Source organism: Fomitopsis serialis (genome assembly GCF_022376445.1).
Source record: "Fomitopsis serialis strain Sig1Antser10 chromosome Unknown B0H18scaffold_45, whole genome shotgun sequence".
NCBI lineage: Eukaryota > Fungi > Basidiomycota > Agaricomycetes > Polyporales > Fomitopsidaceae > Fomitopsis > Fomitopsis serialis.
The window spans coordinates 72,768-94,709 of record NW_025955005.1 but is presented as its reverse complement, the minus strand read 5'-3'; the positions used below and the strand labels follow the sequence as shown (position 1 = coordinate 94,709).

Genomic DNA, 21,942 nt, shown 5'->3' with positions numbered 1-21,942 from the left:
ACACTTACATATAGGAAGAGCCCGGACTACGTCGGGACTAACAACAGAGTATGCGTACCATCGCAAAGACATTGCTTACTTGAACGTGAAGACAACGTGATGTTTCGAGTCCGTGTGCAAAATATGGATCGTTCAACGTCGGGAAGATTTTGCGGGACTCCTCATTTTCACTCCGTCAATCATGAGACTCATCGGCGAGAGTCGTGGTCATCAAGTGGCGCCCTGATATACCCTTCCTGTGCATCACCCTCTAGACTGACATGCCCTTCGAACATGTTGGCACTTGCCCAGGGGCAGTCTTGTGTCGAACGCTGGGCTACCGACTTGCACGATGTCATTCTGTCAAGGAGGCAAGGATCAGTTCTCTATTGGATGACCATCGAGGCTAGACGTGAGTGGAATCAGTCTTATCTTACATCGGCGACACTTACATACAATGTCGCGGAAGGGCATAATAACTCGCCGGCGTCTCGTAGACCTTGCCGGCGCACCATACATGGTGTCATGACCTTAAAAAATGGCAGACATGAACCACATATTTCACACACCTGCCATCCAGACCTCCCTGCTGAGCGACATGCAGGGGGGCTGCGACGCGTAGCCGATCTTAGGTATGATGTGAGATCGCCAACATGTCCCTCGACCAACGTTAACCCGGCCACAAAGCAGCAGACCGGCTTACTTGTTCGAGCGACTCGAGCTTGGCCTCGCTCGGGACGCCATGCTTCGTGCTGTTGGATGCCATCAAAACAAGGGGCAGATCCACGACCTTCCAATTCCAGTAAGCATTTCAGTGTTGGGTGCATTGCTTTCAGGCGAAGATCACTAATGCGCTTACGAGACTTGGATGACTTCGTGCACGGTCCAGGCTGCATGCACGGTACGTGTCATTTTTTGGCTGGCATGCCTGGGTTCAATGCAATCCAGCTGTCGCCGAGAGGAGACGCTCAGCCAAGATGCACAGCGGTCTCATGCGTATTTGTTCCCATCATGTGTAGATCGACTCGCAGTATATAGTACCGTCCTCTTCGGACACGCCCTTAGGCTATATGTACTCGTTGAGCTCATGAATCGCTGCCCCAGAAGCTATGGATTGTACACTTTTCGTACTACGAGCAGCACTGCTATGCGGTTGCGCATGCGGCTTTTGGCTGTATGAGCTTTCTCGTCGTCGGCGACATCCACTGAGCAACATACCTGGACCTCGATCGCCATCAATCATCAGAGGTACGCTTGCAAGTTATAAGATTTTTTTTCAATACTGATTCATGTGCGTCCGTAGGTAACATGGGCCAATTTTTCGGCTTTGAATCTATAGCATTCCAGCTCGATATCATAAACTCCTTTACTGCGTCGAGTGTCGTCAGACTACATGGCATGTTTGGGGTATGCACCCCTAATGAACTATTCGACTACTTACTAGGTGATTCAGAGACCGGTGTTGTACGTATACGACCCGAAGGCGCTCCACACAGTGCTCATCAAGGAAGAGGACAACTTCGAGCAATCTGCAAGGTTAATCAAGTAAGTACCGTGTGGTGTTATCGCAGTATCACTATGTAACAATCTCAGCATGAACACGGCCTTAGTTGGCCCTGCATGGTTTCCACGCTAGGTACGTGCAACAGTCTTTCGAGTAGGACGACTCTCCCTGAGCGCCGATGGTAGACAGCCACCACCGTAGACAGCGGAAGTTGCTGAATCCCGTGTTCACCACGAACCGCATGCGCTCACTGCTTCCCATATGTTATAAATCGGATTCACGGTACGCCAGTTACTCGCCCACGACCGCACCACTAACGCCTCGATAAGGCGTCTGATACTATAGCGTCTATGGTTGCATCTGGGCCCCAAGAGTTAGATGTGCTCTCTTGGACCACGAGGATCGCACTAGAATCCATAGGCCAGGGTGCGTTCGGACATTCCTTCGATACTCTTGCGGATGCGAGAAGAAGCGAGTTCGGTCAAACTGTCATGAAGCTTTTGTCAGTGGTGAGGTCTCTTCCCAGTGAGCGTCTGCTCACAACACATCGCTTTATAGCCCAGCTATTGCTTGTCTTTATCTATGGGCGGATACATTCCCTATCCTCGATCGTATTCCAACGCCGATACGAAAGTTTCTGGCTTATTTCTCTCCTGTCCAAGCGGGCCACGAGCTGAGGAGGCTCATGAACGATATTTTGTGGCATGGGACGAAAATGTTTGAAGAAAAGAAGCGTGCACTCGGGGATGGTAACTCGGGCGTAGTAGAGCAAATGGCTCGCGGGAATGACTTCATGAGCCTGCTGAGTGAGTAGCCGACAATCATGTAAATGTCCTTCTGACCAACGTGCCGACAGTGAAGGCAAACATGGCCGCATCTGAAGCAGACAGCCTACCGGAAGCGGAGGTGATCGCTCAAACGGCGTGCGCATTCATTCACGAGGTATGAAAGCAAACCGTTGATGACCTGGCTTCTAGAGTCCTCATCGTAACTGCTACCGATACTACGTCGAATACGCTGGGTCGCATCCTGCAACTCCTTGCCGAAAATCCAGACGTGCAACACAGACTGCGCGAAGAGGCCATCGAAGCATGGCAAGACGGCCATGTCGCATACGGTCGTTTGATGCAGTTGCCGTACATCGACGCCGTCTTCCGAGAAACCATGCGTCTGTAAGTGCACGTACATTCGGAGTCTTGCGCTCATAGCTAATTGGATATATTCCCCCAGACACTCACCGGCGACGTGGGTGATCCGCGAGTAAGTGGACATAGAAAGTGTCTCTGTTCGGTCTGCTGATTCTGAGTAGTGTCAGAAGGGACACTGTTTTGCCCTTGTCGACACCTATCGTTGGCATTGACGGCACGGTAATGGATGAAATCCCTGTCCCGAAGGGTTGCGAAGTCATCATTGGCCTTTTGGGTGCCAACACCAACAAGGCTATCTGGGGCGAGGATGCCCTGCAGTGGAAGCCCGAGCGATGGCTGAACCCGCTGCCTCCTACTGTTGCTCGAAATACGTTTCCCGGCGTCTCTCCAAATCTGTAAGTGCAGTGGGTGTTCTTTTAATGATCCTCGCTGACCGCGTCTACATCTGACTAGCATGTCCTTCAGTGGCGGTCGACGTGCTTGCATGTGAGTGACTGGTGAATACTGTGTCTGTGTAGCTGTGCTCATGGGTCGAGAATATGCAGAGGATGGAAATTCGCGGAGATGGAAATCAGTACGTCTCAGATTGCGCTATCCGTAGTGCGCACTCACATCTCTGATTTCCATGCAGAGGCTATGCTGTCTATCCTCTTGCCGAGGTTTGTGTTCTCCCCGGGCAGCAGGGAGATCGTCTGGAGAGCTGCACACGCAGTCTTCCCGACAGTTGGGGATGACGCGATGACACCGCAACTGCCGCTCACGGTTTCATTATACCATGCTGCACCTCCCAACTGAATGGATCGGCCACTCGAAGCGCACGACGCACATTGCGCCGGGGTCCCACAGCTACAGATGCTCCGGTGTAGCTGCTAGTGTGGAGACAGGCCGCGCGTCAGCGTGGCATAAAGGTGTCAACAAATGCCCGCGGAGCACTTGAGTAGTGCATTTCTCTGCATGATCGTATTCTGCCTCAACATCACGACTCGTTCATGTATTCTGTCAGCCCATTTACGTCGTCGTGCACCTTTGCGGCAAGATTACACTCGGGTCTCTTCGCATTACATGGGTCATTTTCATCCATGTAATTGTTGACAGACAGCACAAATGTGAACATCTCCTGTACGTAAAGTATCCTCGTTATCGTGGGTGAAGTTCGATCTAAAAACAGGCTAAGTACGACGTCACCAGCTCAAGCGTAGGACGTCTTGCGCTTCCTGAACATCATCTTCGCCCACGGGTTGGGGATGATGCTAGGCCCGACATACAGGTTCGCCGGGCGGCCTCCACCCTCGAATAGCTTGACATCGTAGTTCAGCAAAATGTAGGCCAACACCGCCTTCACCTCCCCCGCAGCGAACCACCGGCCCGAGCTGCAAAACACATTCAATACTAAATCCCTTGAAAGTACGACGTGGACGTACCAAGCGTGCTTGCCGTGCCCGAAGGGGATGTAGTCCGGCGACGACGTGTGGAACTGCTGGCGGAGCGCGTCGTCCCCGCCCTTCGCGCGTGCCTCCGAGAAGCGGAAGGGCTTGAACTCCGTCGCGTCCTCGTACAGCTCCTCGTTTAGGTGCGTGCCCGTGGTGGTCGCGACGACCATCGTGCCGACGGGGATAACGGTCCCGTTCGAGAACACGATCGGCTTCATGGCCTTCCGGAAGAGCGTCACTGCGCCGATGATCAGAGATAGAGCGAGGGCACAGATCGCAGGGTGTCTCGGGAGGACGTACGGTGGCTGGCAGAGTTGAGGCGCAGCGCCTCCTTGAAGAAGCTGTCCGCCTTCCACATCCCGTCGACCGCCGCCTTCGTCCAGCCGTGCTGCCTGATCATCTCCTCCGCCTCCCTCCGCAGCGGCTCGACGTACTCCGGGAACGCGCACAAGTAGTACAGCGCGTGCGTCATGCTCTAAGCCCGCCGTAAGACCTCTGCGTCAGATCTCCGACCTCAGGCACTGTGCCAGACAAGCTCACCATGCTCGACGTGTGGATGGCCGCGAAGTTCGACGCGGAGATGACTTCCATGACGCCGTCGATCGAGTCGCCCTTCCCGCGGAACTTGATGTCTTCCTCGATGCACCACGTCAGATAGTCGTCCTGGCGCGGGGTCGGCGCGGGGTTAGCGCTGAGATGCCGCGCCAGGAATGGAGGGATACGCACGGGTTTGCCTTCGTAGTCAGTGCCGTACTCGATCAGCTGCCTGCGACGTTCGACGACGGTGGCGCCGAGGATCGCGGCCATGCGGCGTCGCGCGGCGGATGTCCATGGAAGTCGAGGACCGACGATGCTAAATGAGTTCTTGAGTATGAGTGCGCATGTATGCGCGCAGCGTCGCACTCACGGCTTAGGAAGTTGGGTATCATGTTGATTATCGTCTTCGTCTTCATCACATCCTTCGCGAAGCCCGTAAATGTCTTCATCAGAACCTGATCCCGACCTGAATGATGCACGGTCATCTCCGAATGCGCATAATGAGTGACTATGGAGTCGTACAGAAAGGCAGCCCGACGAAAGCTCTGTTCGTGACGCGCGCGATGATGTCGGTCATGGTCTCCAGGCCGGCACAGTGACCCATTCTGCAGCTCGTTGAGAGTCTCGTCCACAACACATGTGGAGGAAGTACGGTCTCACCGTTGTCCGCCTTCGGGATGATGTCCTCGAACGAGGCGATGATCTCGTCCACCAACTCCGGCATGATCTGGGGGAGCTTGCGGGTGAGCGGGCCCGCGATGATTTTCTTCGCCGTCGCGTCGGGGTTGGTAGTGCCGAGGGTGTACTCGGTCTGCAATACCTATTACGACGCGATCATAGTCAGCACACCCGCAGTAGACGCGAACGGCGCCTGTGTACTGCTCACGTATTTGTGCGCCTCGAACGCGGACATGGATTCGTCTGGGTACTTGCGGAGCTCATCGTTCATCTTGGGGCCATTGACGACGACGAGCCATTGGTCGGACAGGGGCAGCTTGAAGATCTCGTGCTACCGATGACATATTAGAACCCTGCGCATGCGTCGTGATGAACGCGGAGCCCGACCTTGGAGCAGCCCTCGAGGAGCATGTCCTTGGCGTTACGGAAGTACTGCCATGCACCGAGGTAGGAAATGATTGGCAGAGACGGTCCTACCGTCGGGATGGCATGTATCTGGCAGTGGCGTAAGCCGGGAACCGGGAACCAACAAAAAAGGTACATACGGGGTTGGACCGCCGACGCAGGTACAACACACCAGGAAAGCGAAGGCTAGACCGCATATCTCGAGGGGAGACAGCTGCGGGAGCTCGAGGCCAGCGGGAGGGAGGGCATGGTAAGGATGGGGGGAGGGGGGACGGAGGTCTTGCTGCGTAACGGGAAACTCGTGCAGGTGGCTGCTGACCTTTATGATTGAACGCTGAGCGCGACGTCAAGATCTCCGAGGATGCATCATGAGATATATGTAGTTGTATTCTTCGCAGGCGATGCATGCAGGAAGCCGAGCAATGCTTCGATGCCCAGTTGGGCATGATGTACCTGCGAGCGGGGCGGCATGCACGGTGGTGCAGTTATTCGCGGTACGAAGAAGACGGACCGTTATCGCGGTAGATCGCTCCAGAATGATGGAGGGGCACGGCTTCCTGAACATACAACTCATGCAGCGCCCTCTGAACCGAGCAGTGTCCGGTTTTGTCAATAGGAAATTCGGGCCTGCGCATGCATACGTTGAGCATCGCGGGGTCAGGACACTACTCACACACCATTCCAGCAGCTATGCCATGGACTTCCGGGGATCCTCGACCATATCAACGTTGTCGTCCTCGCATCACAGGCAACTGCAACAGCACTGACGTTCGCTTGCAGAGTCGCCAAAAATCCGATTATTGGGACGTTTCGGGGGTGTCTATTCCCAGTTGGCGTGTGCACGATGAGTCCGCCCGATTCTCCAATCATGGATGACATAGATGGTAGCGGCACCGCAACGATCGTTCGACGGACGAGGAATGGGGACGCAACGGCTGCGCAGCGGCACGGTAAGTGGTGCCATTATGTGAGGGAGAGCCCAGGCCTCGCGCCTTAGAGTTACGCTGCTGGACGCTTCTCGGGATCCTCGTGGTGTTCCTATCTGCAAGGTACGATGCGACCAGCTACAAGATTCTCGGATGAGCATACTTTCAAGGTGTGGTAAGTAAAAGGGACGCTACGTGCAACCACTTCACGCCATGGCTTGTGCGAGCACTTAGGACAGTTATACTGCGTCTGTGACTCAGTATTATCCACTCGCGACAAAGTTTGTTCAGACCACCATCCAAACTGAGCGCTGCCAATCGCTATGACATCCAAGAAGGACATCATGATTCTGATCCGGAGGCACGTCGGTATTGAGCAGAATCCGTGCCGCGAGGCCCAGCATAAATGACAGGCGTCAGTGGCGAACTGTGTTATACGCGCCTCACGCACCTATATCCGCAAGACACTTTCTAGTTGCGGCACAGCTGCATGTTGTACGATTCGCTGTCAAAATAAGTCTATCAGCATATAGTAACTTATGCTGGTGTTGCGTCAGTGACAAGACTTCATGCACGCGACACGAGAAAGGACATGAAGTCTCCGTGGCGGCAACAGTATTCTTGCCTGTACACCCGGGCCCGTGGATCCCGGAGCGGTGGATGCACAGGGAATCTGAATAGACCATATCGTCGGGCGTCGTTCTAATGACCATGACCCGCGTCAGAGGGCCGTCTGACGTGGGCTGGCCGGCCGCTGCTGACGTGGAGGACGCTCTCCGAGATTGGGAGCGAAGTTTTGTCGCGCCAATCTAATGACGACGAAAGCAGGATAACACATCGGTCGAAGTTCGGTACCGGGCAAGTATAATTTTCCATGTCCCGCCATGTCATATCCCACTACGCACATACTGTCAGCACTGAGCAGTACCGGCATTCAAGGGTATATCCACGACGAAAACGGAGTTGTAAAACTCACTTCACTTCCACGAGTGTCACTCCGGGATGACACAGGTATTGTCTGTTCTGACTTCGTTCCTTCGGACCCTTCAACCACACGGGTTCAATACAGGGGCCCGTCCGAACATCCACGACACTGATGACAGAACATAGAGCTCAGAAACGGACTGTACATGATCCTTGGGGTCGCGGTCGGCGACAGCTGTCGACCATTCAACGTCAACGAGAATGTGCTTTAGACGGTATGCAACAGTGAACAGCCGCTGAACAGGTACCCCAAGACACCAGAAAGTCAAACGCCACTTGCGATTACGTTGACGAGCGTGCTTCGTTTCTTCTGCTCGGGTCGACAACCACAGTCAACTGGAAACCATTGCATTGACATTGGTGGTACCTAGTACCAATGACGACGAAAAATTCGGAAGACCCACATATACGAGGAGGGCTTTGCTGCTGAGCCCACACAGTGCCCGTACATGTACGTAAGGGCGTCGAATGCGTCGTGAGTTCACCGTTGGTTCACCGTCTCGGTTGAAGATCATTCGACCACGGTTCCCATGGTGAGCGCGAACGCTCGTCGCCCGTGAAGCGACGGGTAGACATGTGGGTAGAGAATCGATGTGGTCCCTCAGCTCGACTAGACAGTCGAGATTGTGCCGGAAAGCCCGTGGAAGGTGAGGATAATGGTGGCTCTGAGCAGAAAGCGCGATGAGCGGGAGCGACAAGAGGGGAGGATGATATTGTCCGGCGTTGCCAAATGAGGCCATCCGGCGGGTGCGCGCGGGCGGCTATTCCGAGTCCGTCGCCCATTGCTGTGATCGAGGCCTCAGCGACTTGATCCTCCCCCGCCACCGCCTCCTCCCTCCTTTCTCCTCCTCGTCTCTTCCTCTCTATTCTGTCCTCCAACCATTTCCCCTAAAACCCCCCACCAACGGCGATGAAAATGGACGGATGGCAAGACCACCTCCACTTCGCCTTTATCGGGGAGCACGTCCTCCTCCCTAACCTCCACCTCGACTCGCTCTGGAAGTTTGCCGTCGCATCCGTTCTTTCCGTCGCCATCTGCGGCTCCGAAAGGTCTGTTTATGCCCCTGCTCGCACGCGTAGAGCAGACGCTGATCAGGACACGCCGCTGTTCGGCTTCGGCCACAGGTTGCTCACGTATGCCATCTCGAAGCACTGGGGCCCCGCGTCGACGCGTCGGTCACGCGTCCGCAATGCGGCCTGGAGGGCGTTCCTGTACTGGCTCGTCACCTTCGACAGACTGTACGTCGCGCGCCGTGTCACCCTTGACGTTTCCTGACACTCATCGTCCAATCCAGGATGTACATGCTCATAGCCATGACCTTCAACGTCGGGTATGTCGCCTCGCTCGCACCGGACTCGGCTCCGAACTGACCAGATGCCCCGTAGCCTGATCGTCATCACCGTCTCCACCCTCTCTTTCGGCCAGTTCTTCATCGAGCTCCTCGAGACCCCGTCCTCGCCGACCCACAGCCAGGGCCACCCCGACAGCCCCGAATACAAAGAGCCACTGCTCCCCTCGCACTCCCAGTCGCTCTCGCACTACCACGATGGCGACTCCGATGACCCGCACGGCTACGCGGACTCGTACCCGCCGCCCGTCCCGCTCACCCTCCCCACGCGCCGGCCCGTGCCCACGCGCACGTCCTCCGATAATACGCACGTGACGCGCACGACGCGCTCGGGCTCGTTCCGCTCGAAGCCAGATGGGCTGAACATCTACATCCACCCGAGCGAGAGCAACATCGCTCGGGCAGACGCGGTTGCGCGCGAGCTTGGGCTCTCGAGCGAGGAGGACGAGGAGACGGGCATCTACCACGGGGACGCGGGCACAACGGAGACAGAACCTCTGTGGGAGCCTGGCAAGGGCAGAGATGTCGCGCGGAGTCTGCTGCGACGGTAGCACCTCCGAGTGAGCGTTTTCATTCTTTTCCATTCTACACACTGTTCTATGCATAGTTCTCTTTGATAGCACCGGAGCTGGCCTCTCGTTCAGATTATCCCATGTTTTAATAGTCTTGTTCTGCCAGTCCCATTGCATCGGCTTTTTCTCATCCGTATAGGTAGATCCAACCCCACGTATGCTATAGCAAAATAAGATGTACAATACGTGCGAAAGCATTCATCACGATGACCATTCCTGATACCCTCGTCCACCGTCACTGTCTGTCACTCCGTATACATGCAAGAACATCTACTGCTAAGATCCGACCAGCCCGAGTCGACACCATCAAATAACACCATCCGCCACCCCCAGCACGGCCTCTCTGAAGTACCCATGATATCTGAATCCACGCACGTACGCCTACCTCGCCACCCCCACCTTCTTCACCGGCACCCCTTCCGCGCCCCAGGCTCCGAAGTGTCCACCGCCTTCTGCCACCGGTCGATCAGCTTCGACACCCCTGGTACGGCCGCTCCGGCGACGGCGAGCGCACGGGCTCCCGCTCCCCCTCTCCGCGCCGACGCTCGACTGCAGCGTCGGCTTGCGGCCCCCGAACGGCGACGGCGGCGGCTGCTCCAGCGACTCGCGCGCCATCTGGAGGGGCGACCGTCTGCCCGGCAGGCCGTTCACGACGCCATTGGCTTCGGACGAGCGGGGACAGGCGACATACGGCTCGGGAGGCCAGACAGCCCCGGCGACCGCCTTCCGTTCTCCCTCTCTGCCCTGCCCTGCCCTGCGTCATCCGGCACCGCGAGATTTGTCTTGGATAGGACGGGCGAGGTCGTTGGGGAGAGCTTCGGGAAGCGCGTGGCCGCCGCAGACGGGCTCGCAAGCGAGTCGGCCCCGGCCCCGGCTCCAGCGGAGGATCTGCTCCTAACGTTGAGCGGTGCAGATTTCGTAGGTGACGTAGGGGCCGGCGTAGGCGTGGTCGTGGGCTTGGCGGAGGTGATCGCCTCGTAGTGTTGCACCATGTCTGAGATGGAGGACCGCCGGCCAGCGCGCGGGCGTGGATCGGGCGGCGGCGCGAGCGCGAGCGTGGTGGGCGCTGGGGAGGGCGCGGGCGCAGATTGTTGGAGGGAGTATGCGGACTTGGAGGGCGAGGTGATGAACATCGACTGGGGGCGGGAGCGCCCGGACATCGGCGGGGGCATCGAGGACGCGGAGGCCATCGGCGTCGCCTGCATTCGTGGCCGGATGGCGGCGCGGCGGAGGGTTGCCTCTTGTGTGGACTTGGAGGGGGGCCCATGTTCGATGATCTGCCTGGAAGGGAGGTGTCGACGAGGGGGTGAGGGGACTCTGAGCGCGTCGGTTTGCTGGTGAGCGGCGGGGGGCGTGCAATGGGCGCGGGCATGATGACCGAGCGGCGCTTTGAGGTGTCAACTATCCTCGAGCTCGCTGTGCTCCTGGTAGGCTCCTTCTCCTTCTTCTCTGCGAGGCTACCTCCCCAGAGATCGACCAGGTCATGCACTGACTCTGTCTGCCTTTGCTCCTCGCCTGCCTTCTTCTGTCCTCCGTAGTCCGCTCGTCGTCGCCCTTCGTTCTTGCCTTGACCTTGCGCGCCGCCCCGAACCCTGAAACATCCTCCGGTCCCTCTTCACTAGAGCCGCTAGATGAGCTCTTTGCCGTGAGAGGCACAGGCTCAGCCGTCGATGCGATAGGGCTCCAGTTCTCCGTGAGGCCGTTCGGTGAGGGCGTCGTACCCGTCCTCGACGGGATCCGCGTGTCGACCGGCGGGATCTGCAGCACACGAGTATTCGCGCTCCCCGCCCCACTGGCGCTAGCACTACTCGTCGTACGCGCTGCAAAAGCCTTCGGCGCACCGGCGAACGTTGCCTCTCCTCGCGCGACTTCTCCCTCTCCCTCTCTGGCTCCTTCCTGTCCCAGTTTGGCCGGGCGTTGGACGTCGGCTTCCGCGCAGCAGTGGACTTCTGTGGGTCCCCGCCCCGTTCAGGCTTCTCATAGCTCGCTAGCACCTCCTCTGCCTCCAGCGGCTTCACCAGTTGGATCGGGCTGCGCTCGATGAAGCTCGCGCGCTTGCTCGGGCTCTCGCGCATGACAGGTTGCGGCTCAGGTCTGGGCGGAGCCTCGTCCTCGTCTGCCCCGGTCAGCCAGTCCCTCGGCCCAGCGCGCGGGCTCGGCTCGGGGGGCGGACGTGGCGGTAGCACAGGCATCGTTTCGCGTACGGGCGACACGAGGTTGGCCGAGTTGTTGCGCGAGGGCGTCTTCGAGCCTGTGGTGCGATGGCGGCGGGCGGCGGAGGGCCTGCTCCGGAGGACGGCGACGACGTCCTGCGGCTTCTCCTTGTCCTCATCCTGCTTCTGCTTCTGCGGAGAACGCGGTCTCTCCCGCTCCCTGCTCCTCGGTGGCTCCGCCGAGACCTGCGGAGGGCGGAGAGTGTGCGAGGGTGCTTGTGCGACGCTGAAGCGCGACTCGCGCATTGCGGTGCCAGTGACGTTCTGCGAGCGCGCACCGAGACCTTCGTACATGGTCCTCTTCACACCGGTGAACGTGGACACATTCGGTGCAGAGCTGCCTGCACCGGTCGCTCCATTTGTAGCAGTTGACCGGGCGTTGGCCATGTATGCCGTCCGAGATGGAGGCCGTGAGCCGGTGGCAAGCTTCTCCGTCGACGGTGGCTGAGTCGGTGCGTGCGCCATCGCAAACCTCTCTGCAGCTGTACCAGGCGATGGTGATCCGAACTCGCGATCGAGCTCCTCCAGCGACGGGAACCGCTCCTCCGCCGTCAGCGTCTCTCCCTTCGACGGACTCGGGCGCCATGAGGGTGTCGCTTGGGTCGCCGGGACTTGCGGCATGGGACGTGGCGAGGAAGACGGCATGGGCGAATGAGAGCTCGGTGGCCGGAAGGACGTGTTGTTCGTTCCGAGCCCGGGGGCCTGTGAGCTATGTGCGTTGAAGTACGACGCCGCCGCACCGCCTGATGTCATTCCTATGCTTGCAAGGCCAGTGCGGCTCATGCGAGCCTCCCCAAGAGTCGGTGGCGGAGCCTGCGCCGAGAGCCCGAGCCCAAGGCCGTCGAACGCGTCCTTGGCCTTACGCATAGAAGCGTGGCGGTTCAGCCCAGTAGGCATCGATGGCGGGCGCGGTGACGGCGACGGCTGAGGCTGGGGCTGGGGCGACGGCAGCGGCGACCTCGCAGGCTGAAACGAGTCACCAAACGACTTTCCAAAGCTGAAGTCGTCTCCGAAGCCTTTCTCAAACGACGGCCGCGACTCCTTCTGCGGCTCTTTCCGCCCCATACCCCACGCGTCCGCATTGTCCCGCTGCGCATAATTCGACCCGGCATTCACAGCTGCGAGACCGGACTTGTGGCCCTTGACCCCACGCCATACCCGGTCGTCGTCCGCGCCGAACTTCATGTCCATCTCGAACGCGCGCTCCTTCGTCGGGCTCGAGGGAGCTGCGCCGGGGGGACGTCCACGCCGCATCGGCGCGATCGCTTCGAGCACCTTCTCCCGCGCCTCGATGCCAGCGTTCCTCGCCGGCGACGCAGAAAAGGCCTGCTGAGACTTGCGGGACACAAAATCATCGAGTGGGTTCAATGGTGGAGACGCGACATTGGGCGACAGTGTCTGGAGCGGAGACGCGGAGGCACGAGTGGGAGATAATGGCGGCGCCTTTGGCGGGATGTTGTACGTGAAGCGCGACTTTGTGCCGCGCAACCTGTGCACGTGGTCAAGCAGCTCGAACACTGACGGACGCTGTGCGCCGTGTTCACGTAGCATCGATGCTGCGAGTTAGGTTTCCATCAGTATGCTTGCTTGCCAACAAACGCGAGACCCACCGATCAACGTGTTCATTTGTTGTGAGTAGACGGGATAGGGTGGAATCTTGTACTGCACGTTCAGGATCGCCAGCGGGCCGTGCTCCTCGAACGGCGTGGTGTAGTAGCATAGCTTGTAGAGAAGCACGCCGAGCGCCCATACATCGCTCTTCTCATCGACGGGCCGCCGAAGGTACACATCTACCATCTCGGGTGCACGGTACTGCAGCGTCGTGTGCCGGTTCAGATCCGCCTCCAGCATCCGAATCTCCTGCACGTTGCTCGGCACCTTCTGCACAGACGTAGCGCTCCCGAAGTCGCATAGCTTGTATGATGTCGATGACGCCTGCAGGATGTTCTCTACCTTGAGGTCCCGGTGCAGCAATGGCGGCTTCAGTGAATGCATTGCCGCGAGACCCTCACAGACATCGCAGAAGATGGTCAGGATTTCTGGCTCCGTGAGTCGTTCGCGCAATCGGCGGTTCATCATGTCGATGATACCTCCGCCAGCGCAGAATTCCATGAGGATGAAGACCTCATAGGTCCCGTTCGGGAGGCGGTGCCACGCGGCGTCGATTAGGTATACTATGTTTGCATGCCCTTTCAGGATTCTCTGCATGAGCGAGGTCGTTAGCCACTTTCACGAGTACGGTGAGCAACGGATGAGACGCCCTGGCGCGCGGAGGGACAGTGCAGGGAAGGGCTTGGTCCCAGGCAGCAATTTCTGGAGAAGCGTAGAAACGTGATGCGGCTTTCTCGCAACATGGTTTCCATAATCCATTCCGCGTCCGAGTACACTTCAATTCCCAAGCTAGTACAAGGGGTAGTGCAACACCTGGTTTTATCACGTCCAAGGTGATTGGACTCGGTGATTTTGGTGAAAAGAAAAGCGAGAGCACGGATATAGTCATGGGCCGCATCTTTGTCGCTAATACCTGGACATGATGCCCACGGTCGCCCGAGGGCAAATAACAATCCGGACGTGGGATGCACAAGAGTGCTGGCGTCGCGTGCAAACATAAGCGGTCACACAGTACGTCCTGAGCTAACCAACGAGGCAATATCCGTCGGCGGAGCCCTGAGAAACATTCCCCATGTACTGGACAATGTGGTGCTCAACATCAAGATCTGGATGTGGAGGACCTCAGATCAGGACTGGCGGGTTGCCCTGGGCATGGTCGTGGCTCTCTCGTTCCAGCTGAGGATCGAGCACCCTGGGTGCTTTATTCCACCGGGGTGCATACCACAAGCTACGAGAGTAGATCCAGGGAAACATGTGGTGGATGACCACAGGCCGCATCCCATCGGTGGACGTGGTCGTCCGGACGATCTGTCCTGGGGATATGGGCCACCTCACCATACCCGGATACGCATTGTGCAGGGTTGTCCATCGATGCTCGTTTACTGGGACACAGCAACTTCAGATACGCACCATGATGTCGACCTCCTTCTTAACCTCCGTGAGCATGCCCTCATTCGGCACCGCGATCCGCTTCAAGACATGGTGCGTCGTGTTCATCACGGGCGTCGCTGTGCGCACCAGATAGACGTGCGCGAAGCCGCCTGCGGAGGATGGTCATCCAGGCCTCGTTGCGCCGACGCCTACACAACGCACCTTGGCTCAGGTAGCGCTCGACCTGGACGGTGTATTTGTTGACGGCGATCGTCTGGCCAGCGACGAGCGTGCCTTTGTTTGGCTGCATGTAGGCCTGAGCCATGGCGGCCATGGTGATGGTTGCGGGAGATGTGAGTGCGCTGTGCAGCAAGCCGCTGCCGCTGTTGGTGTGCTCAACGTTGCTAGTTGGCAGACTTGCCTAATTCGGCAGGTTGCATGAATGCCCACGTGAAGGTCAGGTGACCATGACGCTGCCTTAATCGAGCGATCGTTCCAGTCGGCCCCCGCTCGCTGTGCAGCTCCCATACCTTCGTTCGGCCCTTTTCCCTCGATCCATATAAAAAGAGAGCGTGGTTGTTGTTGTGTCATCTCTTCTTCACTCTTCACTCTCACGAACGTCGACTATGGCTCACTTGCACACCCCTGCTCAACACGCGGTACCCTTCTCGCGACCGGCGACGCCAGGCCATGTTGCGCACCGGCTCGGCTTCTACGGACTGGGGGCTATGGGCTATTTTATGGCGCGCAACCTCGCAAAGACCCGCTCAGCGCACGCTACCACAAGCCCGCTCCTGGTTTACAACCGATCGGTAGCCAAGTGCGAGCAGCTGCAGAAGGAGCTCGGCGCGGACAAGGTCCAGATCGCAAAGTCGCCCGAGGAGCTTGTCCAGGAGTGCGATATCGTCTTTACCAGTCTTGCGAGCGACGCGGTTGTGAAGAGCGTGTACGAGCAGTTCGCGGCAGCACTGAAGGTGCGTGCGATCTTCCCACTACCAAGTCCGTCCCGCCCCGCCCCAAAGACGCGTGTGCAGTTCTGCTAGTACCGAGTTGCGGCAGGGACTCCGATGCTCAGCTCTCACCACTGATGTGCCATCGCAGTGGTGATGAGATCACTCAGATTTTCTTACCCGAACCTCTCCGCTGCGGCGTGCTGTCTGTACTGTGCAGCTTGCAGATGCAACCTCAGTATGAGTGAGCAAGCTTAGCTGCTCACTGATGTGCAGTGCTGTCGCTCAGGCCTGGAATGGGTGTGACTGAGCGCCTGAGGCAGGGCTGACAACTCTGTTATTGTGGAAAGCCGCGGTACGATTTGGGTTTTGTTTGGGTTTGTGCCATTTTGGATTACATCATGCTGTCGAAGTTAGCCCAAGCCCGCTTCGATGTTCTGTGGCTCACGGCCAACTATATGAACTAATTGACACGCGTCCACTCGAACTTTACTCATCGATGTCGCGCATGACTAGGCAAAGCCGCCCACAATGAACAAGATTCTCGTAGAGATGAGCACTATCTATCCTTCCCTAGCTGGTATGTACATCTCCCGAGAGATGAGCGTCTGCGTACTCACCACGCAACAGGCGAGCTGGATACTCTCTTGAGTGAGATTCCCCATACTCACCTAGTCACCGGGCCCGTCTTCGGTCCCCCGGCCGCCGCTGATGCTGGCACTCTCATTTGCATCCTTGCCGGGGAATACCGGGCGAAGAAGGAGGTTGCGCATATTCTGGTCCCGGGAGTGGGCAAGAAGGCGATGGACTTGGGCGGCAACCTCGAGAAAGGTGTGTTATCACAACCGCAACCTTAGTGTCAGTGTGAGAACTCCGTTGTGCGCCTAGCCCCGATTTTCAAGCTCATTGGCAACTCGATGATCCTTGGGTCGCTCGAGATCCTCGCTGAAGCGTTGACACTTTCGGAAAAGACGGGCGTCGGCTCCGCGACGACGTACGAGCTAATTAAGGATCTATTCCCGGCGCCACCGTACGTTCTGTCTTGTGGTTTGCGTGTCGTTATTGACTAGTTCCACAGCTTCATCAACTACGGCAATAAGATGGTGACCGATTCGTTTGATGGACTGAAGGGTTTTGCAATCGACGGTGGCCTGAAGGATGCGAACCACGTGCGCAGACTTGTGACGGAGTATAACTCGCCGATGCCTGTTGTCGTAAGTCCTGACCTCGAGACATGAGGCGTCTACTCGGCCTCACATGTCGCGCTGTAGGATGCGGCCCACGGACACCTCCTTTCGGCCCGGGCCATTCATCAGGAGCAGACGAAGCGTGGGGAACAAGCGTTTGACGTCCTGGACTGGAGTGGACTGGTCGCTGGAGCTAGGGTTGCGGCAGGCATGGACGCTTTTAGCAGCGCTCAGGTACGTTCTATCTAGAATGCACCGATGCGAGCCTCACAATCGATCGTATACAGCCCGCGAAAGTTGTCAAGGACTAATAGAAGACGTCAACTATCTGACGTTGTTGTACCATAGTTGTCGACCTGTATGTGTGGAACGTTCTGGAGAGATGTATTTCTACTCCTGCCATAGCGCTGTTGTACCTGTCTCTGATTGTACCAATATGGTGTTGTATACATGATGGAATATTGTCTCTCAGTCGGCGTTGTACGAGGAGCGTAATTAACGATCAGTATAGCCGCGAAGACTCGTGAACATCGAGACGCGACGTGGACGGCGAACACTACACCTTCCAAATGCGTGCGAAAGTGTCGTTGGCGGGCGCTCCGCCACCGACCACTGTGTACAGTGGCACATCGCGACTTGGCCGCCGACGACCAATGCTTGCCCGACCCCTGCGGCTGTCCTGCCCACCCCCTGCCCTTCGCCATGCGCGTACATATGTCGTAAACCTAGATCCACCGCGGGTCTATCCAAACAAGCCCGGGCCGCGCAAGTACGGCGCGCGCAAAAACCACCTCTTCAACAAGTACACCCACTTGATCGAGTCCAGCTCACAAAAACCCGTCCTCCTTTTCCTGCACTCAGGATTCACGGTGCCACGTCTCCTTCAGCTGCGACTCGACATCGCCAAAGCTGCGGCACGTCATGCCAGCACACCGTCGTTAGCTGGGCCGTCGCCGACACCAGCACCCGAGCCACCAGCCTTCACGGTCATCCGGTCGTCCATCTTCGGCGTCGTGTTGCGGGACTTCGCAACTCTGGACAGACAGTCGGTTGTCGACGTCGCGAGCAACATAGAGGGCGGTCTCGCGGCGCTCAGCTTCCCGAACCTCAACCCACCGCAACTGAACGCCATCCTCAAGACGCTCGAAAAAGCGCTACCACCGCCTCCCAAGAAAACCGAGGCCGACCTCGAGCGGGAACGTAATGCGGCGGCGGCGGCGTTCGTGCCAGGCCGGCGACCCAAACGCCAGCGCCCAACGCCTGTCCCGCAGCTCAAGCTCGTGGGCGCGCTCATCGAGGGCCGGCTCTTCCAGGCGCCAGGCGTATTGGAGGTGGCGAAGCTGCCGACATTGGATACGCTGCGCGCGCAGTTGGTGGGAATGCTGAGCGCTCCGGCGATGCAGCTGGCGATGGTCCTGGGCGAGGCGAGTGGCGCAAAGTTGCACCGGACGCTGGAGGGGCTGAGGAGGGGGCTGGAGGAGCGCGACGGCGGGGCGAAGGAGGAGGAGGCTTCAGCAGGGTCCTCGCCATAGTCTGTGTGTCGTTGCGAGCTGCATGTTTGCCTATCGTATAATGCTAATTGCTCAGTGCCGGGAGGCAAACAGCTTTCGTAATGTCTCCGATGTCTCCGTGGAACCCGGCGGTGACTGTTAATACGGCATTTGTTCTCGAGGTATGCTAATGGTGTCAAGCACAGACAGCCACTGGCTGCGCTCATGTGTAAACCCGACCTTGGTCCGGAACCGCTCACCGAGTCATACCCAGGCTACCGTTTGGCAGCCGAACACACTCATTTTTGCTGGCCCGTCAGAGCAGGGGGGCTGACCGTGCCTGCTGCTGTGCTTTGTGTACGCCTCTCAGGGGATCTCACCGCTGTTTGAAGGTATGTCTTCGCCCTTCCATTCTCACCCTCTGACGAACGGTTCTCCCTTTATGTTGACCAGAGCCACTGTTGCTCGGAGTTTGAAGCTTACATCCCGCAGCGTCTAGCCTCGTGAATGAACACTGCCTTTCGCTGTCATATCCCATATCTCGGCGACGGCTTACAGGCCAAGACATATAAGTGCACAGAGCTGTTCATGAGGCAATGCTCAACTCCGACTCAGGCTCAGTGTCCGCCGTGTCCGCCGGTGTTGACTCGACATACCGAGCGGACTCGGAACATCGGTTTCATCGCAGCTCGGTCGACGGACTGATTATACATATATACGCCCACTCGTTCTAGAAACGTTACATGAGGCGTTAGGCTCCTATTTACGCTGGAGAAGACGGATCTCAAGGCTTCGAGGATATTTGGGTTCCACGGTGAGCTGCTCTCTCTGTTGACACGGGCCGCTCATGCGCGATACAGCAAACGAAATTACCCCTTCATAAGACGTGAGTAGAGGCATGACCGCTGGTGGTACGTCCATCTTCATGCGACGTCGGCCTCCCTGCATATGGTATACATCACAGTCCGCGCGTATCCGCACGAGCGGTCATTCGTGCGGCCTGACACTCCTCGTGCCATATTATCAGTATCATGAGTTCCGTCTTGGAACATCAGCCTGACATACAATCACATCTTACAGATTCTTATCTGCGTGGTTAAAGCACGAAAGAGCCCCCACCCCTCTCCGGCCCACCCACCAGTCGGATCGACCATGGAAACAGGTATGTAGCAGCTCACGCTTCTGTCAGGCAGAGTTCGTTCAGAGCGGAAATGTCCAGACGGCAATCGACTGCGGCTGAATAACCTCCTGCAAAGCCGGAAGACCATGCAACTCACCTGGCAGACTACCCAGACTGGGCCGGCTCATCAGCCTTTATGGCAGGCTATCGCGTGCAGTGAGTCGGAGTGGCGTTCGGAAGAGTGCTGCGGACGTAATGCTGATGGACCACACAAGTCAACGGCGCGAAATTCGGGAAGGGAACAGGCCAGACGCAAGGACAGGCGAAGGAAGTGGCCGCAAGAGAAGCCTATAATAAGATTGTGAGCCAATCTGGGTAGCTCCAAGCGGGTCCGTAAGTGAGGTCGTGGTTTCCTATGATTGCCCCCTTTGACACTTGGCCCGTTCTCTCATCAAGGAGTAATAGGGTGTCGTAAAGTAGGCTACCTACGAGAGTCGTTGCATCTTGGTCATGCTACTCTGCTAACAGCTCCAGCTGTGCGATGCTCCTGTGGCATTAGCCGGGTGCACCGTCACTCATAAGAATAAAGGAAAGAATCATGTAGTTCACCGGTGTAAGGGCAGGTTGGATATGGAAGCAGCCGCTTCAAAGATGGTATCATGACCCTGATTCAATACCACTGCTAGAAATAGTGACAGGCCCTGGGTCTGATACACGGCCGTCATTTATGTAACAGTGACCAGACAAATCTGCTCCTTCAGCAACCTTCTGTCGATGATCAGGTTTGCCAGGTTGGACTTGCTGATACACGAAGCTTCACAAAGTGACCATCTGCATCAGCGCCGGAGGTGAGCTTGGGGCGAACACTCTCAGCTGGGTACTGCGTAGTATCAACACAGCTCCCGTCGGTGATCATGAGGTGAGCAACATTTTTGGGTGGCACTGCACACCTCGACTGATCATGCCCATTTGCTGCAAGGGTGAATTAAATAGCGTCTGGACTCCCGTACAGCTACCCCTTCCTTATTGGGATGCGAGTGCAACGTCGGACTAGCCGAGCGATCAGGACGATTGCCTCTCGACGTTCACTTGGATACCTACTGGCTCTGCGGGTGGTTGATATCGATACAGGCGAACCTCTGAAGCCCAGATATAGTTATTCCGTCCCGTCATGGCGACTTGCGGAAGTTTCTCACTGCACGGCCCCGACTTGCGTTTCAACAAGATCGGATGCTACTGGCTCGTTGGGCAACAACGCAGCATCGTGACACTTGGGGAGAGCTGCTAGCGTTGTCTTCGAAGGTCGTTACCCACAAGAAGACGTCCTCACAACGATGTGTACCGCTGCTACGTTACTGTAAGTTGGTTCGGCGACTATCTGACTTGAGCTTACTCGGGGCAGCTTCCGAGGCGCCTCGTCCAATTCGATTTGCAAACCTTGTTTCACGAGGACCTCGTGGGAGGCCCTTCATGTCCGCTCGGCCTATCTAATGCCAGAAGCTCTCTTCTCTTTCCTGCCTTCGCCAGTCTGCTATATGGTCGCCAGTCTGAGCGTGGCGCCCAGCGCAACCACACTCTAAACCGCCATGGGGATCAACACCGACAGCGTGCGGCAGAGACTCGAGTCAACGATGTTCGTGAAGCTGAACTCGTCCGGCCATCCGTATGAGGAGCACTATGTCGCCCATATCAAAATATGGGAGGCAGCGCAGGATGGCAGAGGCAAGAAATCAAGATACGTCGTTTTGTCTCGTACGTCCTGATTGCTATCCCTGTCAAACCTTCACTGATCAGGATCACAGAGGCGAGCGATGGATCTGGCTTTATTCACAAGGCGAAATTCAACTGTAACGGTGCGTTCTCCGTCGGAAAGACGTGGAGGATGGAGGAACTGCGTGAAGTTGAAGTAGTGAACGTAAGTCCGCCCACCTCCCTTCCGTCCGAGCGTCTCAACAATCCATGGATGAAACAGTCGTTGGTGTTTGAGATCACACCTAGCGCCACAACATACCGTTGGCAAGCGGACAATGCCCGAGACCAGACGAAATTCATCACCTCCCTCATCAGACTGTTTCAATTCGTTACAGGAGGCACAGTACCATTGCGGCTGATCGGGGTGAAGGATCCGGATGACCCTGCGTTGTGTATGTAGCATCGTTTGCCATTGAGTTCGTCGAACACAGCCATATTAATGGCGCGTGGTGAAGCTCCCAAAGCTCCGCCCTCTAGTTACAGATCGCGGCAGGGAATCCCAGGGCAGAACAAAATCGTGCCCGCACAAGGCGGAAACAATGCCCAGCATTACCCCACACTCGCCCTTCCCTCGAAACCACCGGTGGTGATATGGAAGCGACCGGTCGCTATGTCGCCGTTGCCGCCCATACCTGCGTCCCCGGTACCGCCTGTGGGCATGCGGCACTGAACATACCACTCGGGGAAGTCGGACTTCCTTCTTTACACACAGGTCGGCGTTCGGCATGTGCTTTAC

At 57.3% G+C, this 21,942-nt stretch overlaps 8 protein-coding genes across 8 annotated transcripts; 6 read left to right on the top strand and 2 right to left on the bottom strand.

Annotated features, from left to right (window-relative positions):
* Positions 1-20: 20 nt before the first annotated feature.
* On the top strand, positions 21-899 carry B0H18DRAFT_457555 (uncharacterized protein). Its single transcript, XM_048038173.1, has 3 exons — positions 21-391; positions 449-611; positions 670-899. The coding sequence occupies exons 1-3, from the start codon at positions 100-102 to the stop codon at positions 827-829; spliced, it is 615 nt and encodes a 204-aa protein (XP_047892064.1). The 5' UTR covers positions 21-99; the 3' UTR covers positions 830-899.
* A 189-nt stretch (positions 900-1,088) lies between these two features.
* B0H18DRAFT_1178415 (cytochrome P450) lies at positions 1,089-3,596 on the top strand (the record flags this gene model as incomplete). The annotated part of the gene is made up of 14 exons (XM_048035948.1): positions 1,089-1,227; positions 1,283-1,386; positions 1,433-1,524; positions 1,590-1,619; positions 1,673-1,773; positions 1,829-1,985; positions 2,042-2,289; positions 2,340-2,406; positions 2,461-2,655; positions 2,714-2,743; positions 2,793-3,026; positions 3,085-3,117; positions 3,177-3,205; positions 3,263-3,596. 14 exons carry the CDS (start codon positions 1,089-1,091, stop codon positions 3,424-3,426), a joined length of 1,623 nt encoding a protein of 540 aa, XP_047892063.1. The 3' UTR covers positions 3,427-3,596.
* A 224-nt stretch (positions 3,597-3,820) lies between these two features.
* Positions 3,821-5,819, bottom strand: B0H18DRAFT_878435 (cytochrome P450; the record flags this gene model as incomplete). Its single annotated transcript, XM_048040623.1, has 9 exons — positions 3,821-4,001; positions 4,053-4,299; positions 4,362-4,536; positions 4,602-4,724; positions 4,788-4,914; positions 4,965-5,064; positions 5,121-5,418; positions 5,485-5,607; positions 5,664-5,819. 9 exons carry the CDS (start codon positions 5,817-5,819, stop codon positions 3,821-3,823), a joined length of 1,530 nt encoding a protein of 509 aa, XP_047892062.1.
* A 2,688-nt stretch (positions 5,820-8,507) lies between these two features.
* Positions 8,508-9,491, top strand: B0H18DRAFT_878503 (uncharacterized protein; the record flags this gene model as incomplete). The annotated part of the gene is made up of 4 exons (XM_048040629.1): positions 8,508-8,641; positions 8,717-8,830; positions 8,887-8,922; positions 8,978-9,491. The coding sequence occupies 4 exons, from the start codon at positions 8,508-8,510 to the stop codon at positions 9,489-9,491; spliced, it is 798 nt and encodes a 265-aa protein (XP_047892061.1).
* A 487-nt stretch (positions 9,492-9,978) lies between these two features.
* On the bottom strand, positions 9,979-15,115 carry B0H18DRAFT_1095244 (uncharacterized protein; the record flags this gene model as incomplete). Its single annotated transcript, XM_048032413.1, has 9 exons — positions 14,930-15,115; positions 14,747-14,877; positions 13,336-13,927; positions 11,362-13,281; positions 11,085-11,332; positions 10,829-11,037; positions 10,204-10,793; positions 10,056-10,174; positions 9,979-10,035 (listed from the first exon to the last, which is right to left on the bottom strand). The coding sequence occupies exons 1-9, from the start codon at positions 15,039-15,041 to the stop codon at positions 9,979-9,981; spliced, it is 3,978 nt and encodes a 1,325-aa protein (XP_047892060.1). The 5' UTR covers positions 15,042-15,115.
* A 105-nt stretch (positions 15,116-15,220) lies between these two features.
* Positions 15,221-17,488, top strand: B0H18DRAFT_1014290 (uncharacterized protein). Its single transcript, XM_048029144.1, has 6 exons — positions 15,221-15,681; positions 16,174-16,237; positions 16,288-16,488; positions 16,546-16,687; positions 16,736-16,871; positions 16,929-17,488. The coding sequence occupies exons 1-6, from the start codon at positions 15,334-15,336 to the stop codon at positions 17,091-17,093; spliced, it is 1,056 nt and encodes a 351-aa protein (XP_047892059.1). The 5' UTR covers positions 15,221-15,333; the 3' UTR covers positions 17,094-17,488.
* Positions 17,489-18,675, top strand: B0H18DRAFT_1014286 (uncharacterized protein). Its single transcript, XM_048029143.1, has one exon. It carries the CDS (start codon positions 17,498-17,500, stop codon positions 18,374-18,376), a length of 879 nt encoding a protein of 292 aa, XP_047892058.1. The 5' UTR covers positions 17,489-17,497; the 3' UTR covers positions 18,377-18,675.
* A 2,365-nt stretch (positions 18,676-21,040) lies between these two features.
* On the top strand, positions 21,041-21,606 carry B0H18DRAFT_878467 (exocyst complex component SEC3 N-terminal PIP2 binding PH-domain-containing protein; the record flags this gene model as incomplete). The annotated part of the gene is made up of 3 exons (XM_048040627.1): positions 21,041-21,206; positions 21,257-21,369; positions 21,427-21,606. The coding sequence occupies 3 exons, from the start codon at positions 21,041-21,043 to the stop codon at positions 21,604-21,606; spliced, it is 459 nt and encodes a 152-aa protein (XP_047892057.1).
* Between the last annotated feature and the right edge of the window lie 336 nt (positions 21,607-21,942).

Bases quoted from the DNA above. Each gene is read 5' to 3' on its own strand.
- B0H18DRAFT_457555 (XM_048038173.1), top strand. From the start codon at position 100: ATGTTTCGAGTCCGTGTGCAAAATATGGATCGTTCAACGTCGGGAAGA. The intron at 392-448 runs GTGAGTGGAATC...ATGTCGCGGAAG, and splicing joins GATGACCATCGAGGCTAGAC to GGCATAATAACTCGCCGGCG. The intron at 612-669 runs GTATGATGTGAG...GCCACAAAGCAG, and splicing joins CGACGCGTAGCCGATCTTAG to CAGACCGGCTTACTTGTTCG.
- B0H18DRAFT_1014290 (XM_048029144.1), top strand. From the start codon at position 15,334: ATGGCTCACTTGCACACCCCTGCTCAACACGCGGTACCCTTCTCGCGA. The intron at 15,682-16,173 runs GTGCGTGCGATC...GCGCATGACTAG, and splicing joins AGTTCGCGGCAGCACTGAAG to GCAAAGCCGCCCACAATGAA. The intron at 16,489-16,545 runs GTGTGTTATCAC...TTGTGCGCCTAG, and splicing joins GGGCGGCAACCTCGAGAAAG to CCCCGATTTTCAAGCTCATT.
- B0H18DRAFT_1014286 (XM_048029143.1), top strand. From the start codon at position 17,498: ATGCTTGCCCGACCCCTGCGGCTGTCCTGCCCACCCCCTGCCCTTCGC.